This window comes from Peromyscus leucopus, chromosome X (genome assembly GCF_004664715.2).
Source record: "Peromyscus leucopus breed LL Stock chromosome X, UCI_PerLeu_2.1, whole genome shotgun sequence".
Classification (NCBI taxonomy): Eukaryota; Metazoa; Chordata; class Mammalia; order Rodentia; family Cricetidae; genus Peromyscus; species Peromyscus leucopus.
In genome coordinates, this window is record NC_051083.1 from 96,860,722 (window position 1) to 96,875,332 (window position 14,611).

Here is a 14,611-nt window from a genome sequence, read left to right on the forward strand (position 1 = left end):
TGCTTGTTGGGAACAATACACAGTACCAGATAATATGAAAGCATGCACTTATGAGAGAAGGGCTCTTACCCTCATGGAGGTTATGATCTATTGAGAGGGAATGCATGCACAATGGCTCCATGCACTTTGAGACAAGATGATAGAAATCCTAAGTTAGGTCTATGTAGCTGCCTATGGTTAATGGATGGGCTATACCTTGTTCATTTAGTCTGTGAGCAGCAGTGTGATCCCAGATTACCTTAGAGACTCATATTTGGCTCATTATCTTTTCTATAAAATACCTCTTTGACATATTATAGAAATTAATGTCTGAAACATATCTAGAAATATTCAGATACAAGTTGCTATAGAAATGCAAAGTAATATATAATACTTTTTTTATAATAAGATTGTAGCCTTATGGAAAGCAACGTGACTTTCTTTCTTTCTTTCTTTCTTTCTTTCTTTCTTTCTTTCTTTCTTTTTTTTTTTTCTTTCTTTCTTTCTTTCTTTCTTTTGGTGGTGGGGTAGAAGGAGACTACTTATAAATCACCTACTATATTTTTTCACATTGTCAATCATGAATTTTTGAACTAGGTACGTTCATTTGCTAATAGAGTGGGTTTGATGTCGCCTAGGCTAATTACCAAGATGTGGTTTGTTTCCCACTGAAGTCTGTGCTTGAATACATACATAGCCATCTTGGAAGTGTGTGTTGAGGGTACAAGGGAGTATAGAAGAAAAACCAGCAAGTGTAATTCTTGAATCTCTCTTCCTACCACCAAAGTACAATTCATTGTATACATCATTCCAACAAAGGCAGCAATCTCATCTCATTTTCATACACAAAATATAGTTCTATATTGATATAATTATCTAAGGAGACTTTAAATCTATGCTTATTTAATACCTTGAAGTCTAAAGGCGGTCATTAAAATTTTAATCCTTGATCTACAGCACTAATAATTTTTATATAGAACCTCCCCCACCAAAGAACTTCCACATGATACACTCATGTTTTAATAGAATTCTGCTGCAAGGCTACTATGGCTCTGCAATCCTAAAATCCATATTCTTTCATATGTCCTTGTGTTAAATGATTATTATAACTGTTATCACAATTTCTTGAACATTGTTCTATTCTATTTTCTGTATCTGTATCAATATACCAGAAACATTATAGTTTAGCCTGGACATTTCCTTTAGGCTCTATCCCAGTCTTGAGGTGTATCCTCTAATTTCATATGTAAAGAATATTAAATAATGTTGGTGTGATCGCCAATGTCTGGTAATAAGCTTATGTTGCTGCTAATTTGGGGGCTTTCATTTGGTTATGACTGTGCATTTCATAGACTGGGCTTTTGGTTGAAAGGCAGACAATATATTTGTTTTGTTGAGACGAAAATATGCAAGTAAATAATTACATCAGTTTTGAAAGTATATAAACATTTATTTATTTCTGTATATGTCTCTCATGATATCTGTTTAATATATTTATTTTATTTGCTTATGACTTCATAAGTGGTCTTGCAAGTTGTAGGACCAGAATTTCTGGCTTTTCATCCTTCACATACTTGGTATACAGTACCTGTAATAAATGGGCACAATTGGCATTTTTGTCTGTATCCAATTCAATTTATATGTCATAGGGTGAATTTTGACCATGTTAGCTAGTACATAGTTGATTACTGTTCTTTTCTCTTGACTTTTAGATCTGCACAAGTTGATGGTTTTTTTTTTCTAATCTCCTGAGAGTTTAGTCTGGTACTGCATATCAGGAGAATGCATGTTGGAAAAATGAGAGAATAACGAGAGTCATTGAACATTTCTAATCATTTCATCTATAGTTGCCCTGCATCATAACAGCTATTTTCCTTTAAAAATGCTTTGCAGAAAGGTTCTTTGTCAAGAGACAAGTCAGTAAGGAGCTATGTGTATTCATTAATCACCCATGTACACATACCCTCATACTTGTGTGTGAGACTGACAGGAGAGAGGAAAAGACATAAAAAACAAACATAATGTATCCTGGTGGTTTTAAAATAGGCTGTTAATGACTCTTGGTCATAGTAAAATAATTTTTTTATAGCAAATGCATTCCAATTGCAATTACAGAGCTATGTCAGCAATAACTCCCAAGGGCTGGCTCAAAAATACATAGCAGCCCCCCCAAAAAATATTTGAATTCTTTGTGAAAAATGTAGTAGCTATGCAGTCAGGTTATGAACAGATATAAATTGTGGCTGTTTGTACACTAGTGTTAGCTATTTTTCCACAATACTAAGGGCCAGTATCTGAAAGTGAAACAGATGGCCTGTGGTAGATCTAAAGTGCCACTCACTTGAAAGTTTCTGTTGTAGAAGTGAAAAACAACAGTTAAACTTAAGACTAAACAGTTTTTTTTGATTGGGCTCCTAGAGAATAATAGTGCCTTTGTATAATACTTGAAATGGAGCCTACAGCCATCCCAAACAAAATAGTCTCTTTTAAGATCTTGGAAATAATGACATCATAGGCAGATTGAAGCAGCGATCCTTTAATAGTGTCCTTTGTAGAAAGCTGTCTCAGAAGAGGACCTGACTTAGTAAATTGGTATTCTTTACAAACATGACATAATAGGATTCTCTCTTTCTACGTTTATGGAAGAGTACAAGGTACCTCCCACTTGGGAAAAAATACATTAACAGTAAGGCTTCCTCGTGAATGCCTCCCCTTTCTCCACTGTTTTCAAAAGCATGCTTTGAAGCACTTGCTTTGAAGTTGGATTAACCATGTCAAGAAGATAATTTTTGTTTGTACTGTATAAAACTTGACAAAGAGCTGAAGTAATAGCAAGATAATTCAAACAAAATAAAATCTGTAAAGTCTACACAAATGAAGAGTATTTAGATCATGCTTTATGTTCCCAGTGTGCAACTGGACGCTCATTCTTCAGTCTCATGTTCATCTCTGTAAAGGGTTATTCTAACCCCTCTGATGATGTCCTGATGAGGCTAATGAAGCTAAAAACATCTAAAAGCATTGCAATTTGTTGAGAAGTAGAAAGTTGTCCGTAGAAGCTCAGTTCTCTGGTATATCACGCTGTGTCAGTGGTTCTGAAATTTGAATTGTAGATTTGTAGTACAGCATAGAAGAGTTTTGCTTGGGTTTTCAATTAAGTAGTCCTTAATCCTCAACCTAAAACTTACCTGGTCAGATAGCATCAAGGTCATCAGGTAGCCTGAAAAGAAGCAGTACATAAGCATGCTTCCTTGTTTACATAGTGTAATTAGGACTGTGTAAATAGGTGTGGACGCCACGCCTATTTCTCAAGAACAAAGGAGCACAGTATTTAAAATTTCGTCGTTGCCCTAGAACTCTTGTTGTCTTAGACTCTTGCCTTGTTATGCAAGATCAGATCTGTTCTAAAGAGGGCCTGCTTGTCTCTCTGACTTCTGTCATCTCAAGTTAAGTAATGAGTCATCAGAAAATATTTATCATCTGGAAAATTGCAGCACTTTATCTATGTGGGACACAACTTTCCAGAAATCTCTCTTGGTATTGCTATTTAAATATTCAGGTCCTGCCCAGCAACTTTCATACTTAGTTTTTTTTAATCAAGCTAGATGTTGCATATCTGAGATTTTTGTAGTAATAACTTCACATTTAGACATTAGTATCAAACTCGGAACAGTTTCATACCAAATTCTTCCCAGTGGCTAAATGAAAACTATGAGCTGGCCCAGTAAAATATAGTGCCACTGCTGAAGTCAATCTTTTGTGCAAAAGAGTAAATTTTGAAGGACCAAAGGTCTAAATGCAAAAGAGAATGTGGTTCATTAGCCCGATTTTCACACGTGTCTTACAACAATTACTAGTACCATTAGCATGTGTACACATATTTCACCTTGACTACAGAGTTATTTTTTCATTGTACCTCATGCTGTAGTTTCACTTATACAGGACACATGGGGCTTCTCAGGTCGTTGGTGGTGATTTCAAGACATTTATTACCAGGTGCTTTCACCACAATGATTACTGAAAAGATGCAGAATTGCTCTTAATTCATTAAGATAATGCAAGGCATGGCAAAGCAAAAGAAAACAGATCTGTGCAAATGAAGATTAGGCCAATCGTTGGGACCTGGCAGCCACCCAGCAGGAAAAAAAAGTTAAATTTTATTACCATATATTACTATACAAAATAATTTCATTAATGATATTTGGTACATGTACATAATGTACTTTGACCGTATTTACCCCTTTCTTATCTTTCATCATTCCTTTTTCCGGTTCTCGTCCTTGTTCTAAACATCTCTTCTGCTTTAGTATACTTTAGTTAATCTGTGTTTTGCATGTGAGAGAAAACATAATATCTATCTTTTGTAGCCTGGCTAATTTCATTTATTTTGTTACTTTTCAGTTACATTCATTTTTCTACAAACAGAATTTTATGAAACATAGTAAAAACTTTAAATTCTCTTCATATGATATGATTCAAAGATCATTATTAAAAACAATAAAAGCACTATGACCACTAAAGCTAAAAGGAACTATGGCAAAACATGTCTTTGTTTGTTTTCTTTTTTGAGACAGAGTTTCTCTGTGTAACAGCCCTAGCTGTCCTGAAACTCACTCTGTAGACCAGGCTACCCTCAAACTCAGAGATGCCCTTGTCTCAGCCTCCAGAATGTGGAATTATAGGTGTGTGCCACCTCTGCCTGGCAGCAGACCATTTCTTATTCCAACAGTTAATGGGGATACTCTGTTATTGTTGTGCTTATGTTCACTTACAGTACATGTCCTTTTCATAGAGTGACATGGTAAGTTGTATTTGGAGAATTAATACATTTCTAAATTAATATTAAATAATACTAGATAAATTTGTAGAGATTCTATTGTAGCTATGTTTGATTTTTCTTATATTCTAACCGTGAATTCATTCCAAAATCACTCTTTGGACCTGGCTTGTGCCTGTGAGGTTCAACTCCTATAAGAGAAAGACTAGAATTAGAAAAAGAGGACACTTGGACATAAGCCATACTTTTTCTACTTCATCCTGATTTGGATGAAACATGAATGTGCTCAGATTTTGCCATAAGTGCCTAAATAAGTGAAATTCATAGTAAATAATAAATTCCTAAAACCTAGACTAGATTGCGGTGGTAATCTAATTGTACTGAAATGTGATTTTGATTGTATGTTAATAAAGTTGTCCGGGGGTCAGAGCTATTAGAGCCATAGACAGAGTGTGGCGGTGGTGGCACACGCCTTTAGTCCCATAGATCTCTGTGTGTTCAGGGATACAGCCAGCATTGAAGACATATGCCTTTAAGACCTAGGGGGCTGTACATTCAGACAGTGACGAGGCAGTCACGTGTTTGGGTTTACAACCAATGAGAAGGCAGAATGACTGGAAAATGGACTTACAGACAGGAAGTAGCTCTCTTTCGCGAAGCTGGGACAGCAGAAGGAAGGGTGAGATTTTAGCTCTGAGCTCTGACCTCTCGGCTTTCTCTTTTACATTGTTTCTGTGTTTCTTATTTAATAAGACGGTTAGTTACATCAATACTAGATTTTACAGCCAAAGTCCCTTTCTGGCACATGAAATATGACAGAGTAAAATTATGAGATCTCCTCCCGGTGCTTGAGCTCTGCCTTTGATCATAATGGCATTCTGCCTACCTTTTTTGGTTACTTGCTTGGGAAAAGATGGGCATTGTGTGCCAAGACAGTATACCCCAACATTCCTGAAACTGTCATGTATATAGAAAGCTTTTTCTATTTTTTAAATAATGAAAACTGCAGAAATCACTTTGCAAATTAGGTACATAGAAGTAAGAAGCAGACACCAAGGCATGCCAGTGTTAAAGCAGCTAATAAATTGTGGTTGTGGGCAATTGACAATCAGCATCTAAGCCTGTATCAATTTTCAAGTCTAAAATGTTTGTGCCACTTGACCATTATGATCATCAGCGTAGGGTACTTAAAGAAAAATGACTGTAAATTGTTCATTCAGAGATTGTTCATTCAGAGACTGTGTATGGACAACAGAAAGTAGAGTGGGAAAATCAAGGAAGCTTACACATTTGCATGTGTATATTGAAAGTCACTGATGACTGCATTTACCTCAACTTTGATAAATTGTCTTGTTAGCCTTTGGAGAGGCAATTTTTTCTCTCCAGAAGAGGAACCTCTCAAAATGCACAGGAAATCTGAATGAATGAATGAATGAGAGAACAATGCTATTTCTAGGATGCTAGACTCCCCATGTGTACCACACTTGCATTAGACTTGACCTCCCTTACCTCCTGTTTGCCACTGCTTTCCTTTAGGAGCTGTGAAGTCAGCTGCAACTGAAAATGTCTGACAGCTTGGAGAACGAAGAAAAACCCCCAGCTCCCCCACTGAGGATGAACAGTAACAACCGTGATTCTTCAGCACTCAACCACAGCTCCAAACCACTCCCCATGGCCCCCGAAGAGAAGAATAAGAAAGCCAGGCTTCGCTCTATCTTCCCAGGAGGAGGGGATAAAAGTAAAGTATCAGTGGCCGGGCATTCAAAAGGGGCCAGTTTATTCTTTCCTTGCAACTTTCTTTCTTGGGTAGTCACTTCTGGAGCATTGGTTGGTCAGGACCTGCTTGACCTTTCCATCTACATCTTCAGAGGTTGCCTTTTGGCAGAGGATTGCATTTAATTGACTTCCTGTGGGATAATGGAAAATACACATGCTGTGTTTGCCTCTCACATAAATTGGATTTATAGATTTAAGTGAAGGGAAATTATCACAAGAGCTCTGTATTGAGTGTAAAAACAGCAACTTGCTTTCTGAAAATTTAGGGTAGAATTTAAATCAATTCTTTCCTAACTCTAAGTTGTCCATTTTTGATATTTGAGTGTATAGATAGATTTACTTATGTACATCTTTTCAGTAACCGAAGATATTGAGTTAAATATTTTGATTTTAGGTATACAGGAGTAAGTCCAAGTTACCATAATGTTGTCTGTCTGAATCACAGGTAGGAAGAAAAAGTCCTTTGCTTCCTCTCTTCCTCTACCAGTTGTCACCTACAAAATCAATTTCATGTGCATGAAAGTCACAGTATATTATCATTTACTCATGTGACATTCATGATACAACTTGTTGCTTAAATAGTGTATGTTACCTCTTTGTGACACTTGGTTCTGTGAATTCTTTAGTAAGTAGCTTATAAAGTTGTTTTAATTACCATAAAGCTGAAACATGGCTCCTGTAGATATAACTCTTGAACAGGATGTGAGTAAAGTAAGCATAAGGTCACTGACATTGGCCAAAATGGAAAGAAAGGTAATGTCTTTGAAAAAGAAAAGTCATTATAAATCAGTGTCTTCAAGGTAAAAAAAGTAGTTTGGCATGTTTATACAGTGTTAATGAACTTACAATTTGTATCATAAGAGCTTAAATTCTTGTTAGTGACTATGTTGCCTCTTGTGTGTTTATAAGATGTTTTCCCCTGATGACCTATGGATTGAAGAGAAGTAAAAGAATAATGAAACACTTTCCACAAAAGGGGTTTGTGACCTTATAAAGGGGAATTCTAAAAAAAGGTTTGCCAGTACTTAAGTGGATCTTGAAAACTATTTTCTGAAAGTAAAGGGTAGTGTGAGAATTGAAGGCATGTCACTATCTAGAGATCAATTTATTTGTAATAGTGATGCCGAAGAAAGGATCCCTATATTACATCTTCTACATTTGCAGACAGTGGTTGAATAATGGATAGCTCAACACAAATCTTTGGTGCATGAAAGTGCATGATTTTATTGTCTTTGAAAAGTCCTGTTTGTCCTTTTGGTGATCAGGAATTCAGCAAAATCAGTTGGCATTTCTCTTTTATGTCAACAGTTCAAATGACCTCATAGTGAAACCACTGCTATTCTCTAGAAAAGTATGCCCAAATCTTCTCAGGGGAAAAAATCTGAGCCAAATTTTTCTTGAACTGGCATGCAAACAGAAGAGCCTGGATGACTTCATCTCTTATTCAGGAATGGCTCGAACAGTGCTTTCTTGGAGAAATTCAAGACTACTTGAAAGAAAACCTTAAGTTCAAAAGTCCTGTTAATTCTTAGCATCCATTTGGTACTTCATATGCACTTGCCAATATGCACATATTCTAGGGTAAACACGACCTTTAATACCAGCCACATTTTGACTTTCAGCTTGAATATCAGTGTATGTTCAAGCCATTCAGGAAGATGTAGAAAATATATGTCATTTAACAGTTAAAAGTCTCACAAAGGTTCTGAAGGTACTAGTGTGAAGGAATCTTAATTATGAATGCTGTATTCTTTTTTTTTTTTTTGGTTTTTCAAGACAGGGTTTCTCTGTGTAGCTTTGCGCCTTTCCTGGAGCTCACTTGGTAGCCCAGGCTGGCCTCGAACTCACAGAGATCCGCCTGCCTCTGCCTCCCGAGTGCTAGGATTAAAGGCGTGCGCCACCACCGCCCGGCAAATACTGTATTCTTAATGAAAGAGGCATTAGCTAGTTTGCCAAAGCTCAGTATAGTGCAACCCATATTTGACAAGAGGTAGTGCAGCATTGTTCAGGACCTCCTCCTGAAGGCAGTGAAATTTTGGATCAAGTAAAACCTATGAATGATGAACTTTTATGTAACTAAAATATGAATATGAACTTGTTTGCACTAATATGTGATAGGATATTTTATGGGATGCTCTTCAGGGAGGGTCTTGTATGCCAGAAGTGGTCATCAGAAGGAACAATAAAGATAAATCAGAGTTTTTGAGACTGGAAGACAAAGTCATAAATAACAGGAACCATTTTTTAGAACAAGAGTGAGATGTTCCAAGGAAACTAATGAATAGTTGAATCTTTTCATATCAAAATTACCTGTTTAAAACTTGCATAATTTTTGAAGAATTGTATAAAGAGGTATTATGAAGAATCACCAAAAAAAAATCTTAAGTCAAACTTTTAAGTCATCAGTTATCAATTACTAGTATTACTAGACATCTAATGACCTACCTGCAGAGAAAACATGGACAATTTATTTGCACTTACAAAGAAGTGCTCTAAGAGTGTTATGTTTTAAAGACTGTAATGAGTCAATGTTAGAAAGTCCTAAATCACCAAGGTTGTGATACTTAAACACCCTCACTGGACTCAAAGATTTAAGACAGAGGGGATAAAGTCATTAAGTAATGCTGCTTATATTCATGTTTTTGATAAAGCTTCAAGACAGGATTTCAATCACTCTGAGAACATTTACATCTAAGATTTGCACTAACAGTTCACCACTGTACATTGCTTCACTGTCACCCTCATTTTCTCTACCATAAAGAGTAATATGGATGTCCTTATCATCCCTGAATATCATCTCAGGGATCTAAATAAAATTATGTAGAGTCTTTCATTATTGTATTGTAAGTGATGGAAACTTTAATTATTCCTTTTATTTAGTGTATTATTGTTATTATTTTTGCATATAAAGGATTTATGAGATATTTGAAAAGTTCACCTTGTGACCTCATTTCTGATGTCCATGTTTTTCTCTCCTATCTCCAAAATTTCCTCAGTTAGACTTTGAAAACTTCAGGTTTGTCTAAGAACCTGACCCTCATGGGTGAGCAGGGAATATTGTTTCTCTGTCCCTACTTCTTAATGGCTGTTTGATATTATCACAATCAGTTTTGAATTAATACAAAGAGCATTGAGCATGTGTTCTGGAGGCCTGGATTTATATAGATCTCTGGCAGTAGTGATTGTGACTTTGGGCCAGTCATGTAGCTTCACTGAGCCTCAATTTTTATTGTTTGTTAAATGAGGCTGGTAGGGTTTGCCATGCCTTACCAAATCTTTGTGATAACCTAAGGTAATTGTAGTTACATGAGTGTTACAAATGTAAATTAACTACTGCTAGATAATTGTGAGCTATGGTTATGTTTGTGGCATTTAACAACTTCCACAAACCAGAAACTAGGTTGTTGAATTTATATCTTTATAAAGTAGCTTTTGATAGGACTGGAATCCAAATGTCAGTTACAGAATACTTTAAGAGAAAAGAAAATTTTCTTATACTTGTATAAACCAAAGGTAACTGGGGTGATATTTTTCCTCATAGACCCTCCTTTTCTCATCATATCATCAGAATTATTCATCAATGTCAACTTGTAAAATATTAATAATCATTTAGCAAATAAAAGAAATCACTCATAAACACAAATCCCAGAAAACATTTCTTTCTAGATTCTCTGAGTGTATGTGTGTGTATTATTTGTTTATATCTTTACATAGTTAATATTCTGTATATAGCTTTGTATTCTGAATTTTTTACTTATATCAAGAATATTTGCTTCCATTTAAAAGTCTTTATAAGTGTACTTTTAATAGTGTGTAATATGTCAACATATGATGACATCATGCTTAATTTAACCATTTTTCCTTTTTTTCTTTCTGGATATCTGTGATCTTTCCTTAATTTTTTTCCATTATAAATAACATCTACTTCATTACTTAATTAAAAATAGTTGGTTCGGTCTCCATACTGGGAAATTTCAAATTTGAAAATTTCCGTTTGTGTAGAGAACATCTGTTGGTTGGTTGTTTTTTAAGAAGCCTCTTTAATAGCTACATTTCATTGACCAAATGGAACAAGAGGCATGTAGAGAGAAAAATACGGAGTAGATTTTATTTTGAGGTTGAGGACCTGTCATTGTTGGAGACTGTTCTAGGAACTGAGTCTCGGTTTTAAGACAATGTAGGAGGCACAGTTTGGCACCATTTTATGAGAGTGTACTATACAAAATTTGAAGGATTTAGACCAGGAGAAGGATATAGTAAATAAGCGGTTTTATTTTATTTTCTAGACACTGTGAAGTGTGAGGCAGATTAGGTTTGTCTCTCATTGACTCCTACAAAGCTTGGACCAAAATGTGTGCTTTATGCAGCATTTATGAGACTTCTTGTTATGTGTGCACTTTGTACCAGCTGTGTTCCAGGCTTCATTTTATGTTCTCAACTTTATTTCTGCATTTTTCCTTTTATATCCATATCTGTTCTGAATACATGGTTTCATGTTGTGTTTTATGTATTCCTGTGTGTCAGCTGGCATCCGTTTTGGGATAAGGTGGTGAATAAGTACATGGATGAATAAGTAAATTCATTAATAAATATATAACTATAAATAAACCAGTAAGGAGAAGGCAATGAGGCAAATAAATGCAGCAAGGACTCTGAAAATGACATAGTGCCCCACAAAGTAATCAATGCTAAGGAGTTAAAGCTGGAAGAAAATGTGATAAAGAAGCAGGTGAGGCTGCACTTGGAGTTTGCCTGTTCTATGTGACATCTGTTTCTCAAGTGCTCGTGTGTTTTATGTCTCATACTGCTTTTGAGCCTCAGGTATGTTTTGCAGGATGTGTAGTGTTGTATGAAGTGCTGTGTCTTTAGAGAAAATAGTTCATATGTATTTTGTGAGGAAATCTGGAGAGTTTTGTGGCTTAGTGCTCTGGGGAACCATATGACGGCCCCTTTGCTTGGAGGTATAGGAGGAAATAATTTGATAGAAATAAAATTGTGGCACATAGAAAATGATCACTCGTTTGCTGATTGCTTACTGGATGCCAATCTGTGATTCAGGCACCTTGTATATGAATTCCTTGTTCTAGCCCCCTTTTGCAGGCATAACAGTATAAGCTCTTAAATACACAGTCCAGGACCACATTGCAAAGAATGGAAGCCAAAAACAGACTGTTCTTATTATACTATATTAACCTTCTTTGCAGTGGAACAAAGAGACTGTGTAGTAATCTGTGTTGCTCTCATCAGAAGCCAGTGGTGGCTGTTATTTTTATTAAGAAATTTCAGTGTGCTTTAAAATGTATATGAATCTCAGAAAAAGATATTTTTAATTGTTGTGCAGAAAATGATAGTTACATGATATTCCTGACAATAGAGATGTGCTAACATTTGATTTTGGTGTTTTGTGGGTTAGGTTATCATTTGGTATGTGTATTTCACAGGCTTGCAAATGGCATGTTTTAGAAAAGTGAGACTTTAACTTGATATATTCGTGCATGTGAATGAGTTATGAAGGGCTACATAGTTCTTGTTACTGTGTTGAAAATACATTGTTATTCTAATCCCTGGAATATGCTGTCTTCTCCATACCCTACACAGCAGGGAGCATTGTGGTGCAACAAGAAAATGCCCAGCTATCCTTAATGGTCTTGTTAATTAAATGTTTTGGCTAATACACATTACTAATATTCATCTAATACACAATAAAATATACTTAATGTGGTCACAGTATGTAATCTTTTTTTGGTAAAGCTAAAGACTGTTGCAGGAGTGTAAAGTGTTTATTGTTTCACTAATAATATGTAGGAGTGGCAATTAATGGAGGGGTATGTGCTGCTACTAGAAAGCCAGGTGGCAGAGCCTGATGCTCCCAGAATAGTGTTTGCATTCCCCTTTGTTCTCTAAAAATAGCCATTTAGTTCCATGGGGAGTCCTCTTCATAGATCCCTGGCCTATCCTTTGGGAAGCCTGAAGGGTATAGTTTCTTTCTTGCCCTCTAGGGTTAGTGCTATGTCCCATAAGAAGAGCTTCATATCTATTCCTTCACTCCTGGAAGTCCCTTGTTGAAATGGGAAGAAGGTGGGACAAGGATGCACTCTCCCCATCTTCTAAAGCCCATGTTCCCACTTCAAGGCTAGTAAACAAAAAAAAGTTCATGAAAACATGGTTGCCCACTAAAACCACCAGACAGTCAAATTGAAGGCAGGTATAAAATATAGGATTGGGAGATGTATACAATGTAATAAAGAGCGGGAGTGATATCTGAGAGGAAAAGGATAAAAGGAAGAACAGGGAGTGGGGAGGAAGAGAGAGGAAAATAGAAAAGTGCTATATCATACTTTGAAATGAAGTGTAGAAAGATACAAAAGTTGCTAGTAGTCAAGGGTTATGAAAGTTCTTTCTTAAAGTATGTGTGGCATTTTTATCCTTCTTAGACTTATACCTTACACAATTGTCCACTTGGACAGGAGTGTCTCCCTAATACACTGCCTCATCTTTGCCTTATGTTTTTGAAATATTACCCATTGAAATTGGTGCATCTTTGAACTGACTATAAAAAGAATGGAGCAAGTATATGTTGCCTGGGAAGAGATGAAAGGCAACTTCCTAATTATTTCCCATAATGATCAATATTGTTGAGTGTTTTGGAAACCAGAGAAAGTTATGAATATCTACATGTGTCAAAGAGACTGACTGCATGCCTCACGTGGGACTGTCATTTCTTTGTCCTCATCTGATCATCTCCATGACTCATCCAGCTCATGAATTAAGCTTGTAGTGACTCTTGCAGAATCAGGCACCACTTTGTAGTTTTATCTGTACATACCATCATTATAGCCATTGAAGACCAAGCAGAAGGAAATAAACTGTACACAAAGAAGATTCAAATAGGCCAATTATATCTTATGAATTACTTTAGCAAGTTCCCCCAGGGCAGGAGAATAGACCTTACATATTGTACCTTCCCAGCTACATACTAATGTTTAAAGTCATGTTCCCCAATCCTCCTATGATGGAAGTGAGGCTTTCCTAGAAGCCACTTTATACAAGAAGCCATTTTAGAAACATTAAATGATTCCCACAAAGTTGATCCACTACTTAAGGTTTGACAGACCCAGCACCAAAACCCACAAGCCTTAGAGTTCAATGATTACTTGCCCAAACAAGTGGCAGTGATTGAATTGTTTTGAAAATATGTTTTAACCAGAGGAATATGCAAAAGCGGACTTTTTTTTAAGAAAAGGAGAAACCTAGGTGAATTAGCAATGATGACCTTGGACATTTTTTTCTTACAAGCTTTTCTTCCTCTTGACCCACCTTACTAGCAAAAAGCAACTAGATTTTGTTTTAAAGCATCATTTTTTCTGTAATTACAGTCTTCTTTTGAAGCCTTTTAAACTGTTTTATTTTCTTTTTTAATTTATTTATTTAAATTTTTTCCATTTTACATATCAATCCCAGTTCCCCCTTCTCCCATTACCTGCCTCCCCCAGCTCCACCCCCCTTATCCACTCCTCAGAGGGGTTAAGGCCTCCCTTGGGGAGTCAACAAGGTCTGTCATACTAAGTTGAGGAAGGACCAAGCTCCTCCCCACTGTGTCTGGGCTGAGCAAGGTATCCCACCCTGGGGAATGTGTTCCAAAAAGCCATGCACCCGAGGTGAGTCCTGGTCCCACTGCCAAGGGCTCTCTAAACAGATCTAGCCACGTAACTGTTACCCACATTACACTAGCAATGTTTGATGCTCATAAAATTAAAATGTTGGATAACTGTGTAAAATAGAACAGAAGGAGGTCCCTTGCCTCTTCTCTTGCACTCTTTCCTAAGCTTGCCCTCTTCCTTGCTTGATAAGAACCTTGCTTTTCTACTCAGAATCCGTGTGCAGTTTGTCCAAGATTCCAGGTGTAAGCAAGAAATAGTTATGTGGAACCTCATTAATTTTTAACTTTTTTACCTGGCCCTCACTATCAATTTCTTCAAATACTTGGAACCAAAATTAAAGTGGTGTTTCAGGCCTGATTTTCCACTGCCCTTACCACAGAGTATTTCAAATATTTTCAATGGTAAAATAATAAATTTC

At 36.3% G+C, this 14,611-nt stretch overlaps 1 protein-coding gene across 12 annotated transcripts in view; it reads left to right on the forward strand.

Annotated features, from left to right (window-relative positions):
- Positions 1-14,611, forward strand: part of Pak3 (p21 (RAC1) activated kinase 3) — a 277,471-nt gene that overhangs the window by 179,545 nt on the left and 83,315 nt on the right. For all 12 annotated transcript variants that reach the window (XM_028876944.1, XM_028876946.1, XM_028876951.1 and 9 more), the window contains one exon: positions 6,293-6,494. In XM_028876944.1, the coding sequence (XP_028732777.1) occupies positions 6,320-6,494 (175 nt within the window). In that variant the 5' untranslated portion in view covers positions 6,293-6,319. The remainder of the gene's footprint in view (positions 1-6,292; positions 6,495-14,611) is intronic.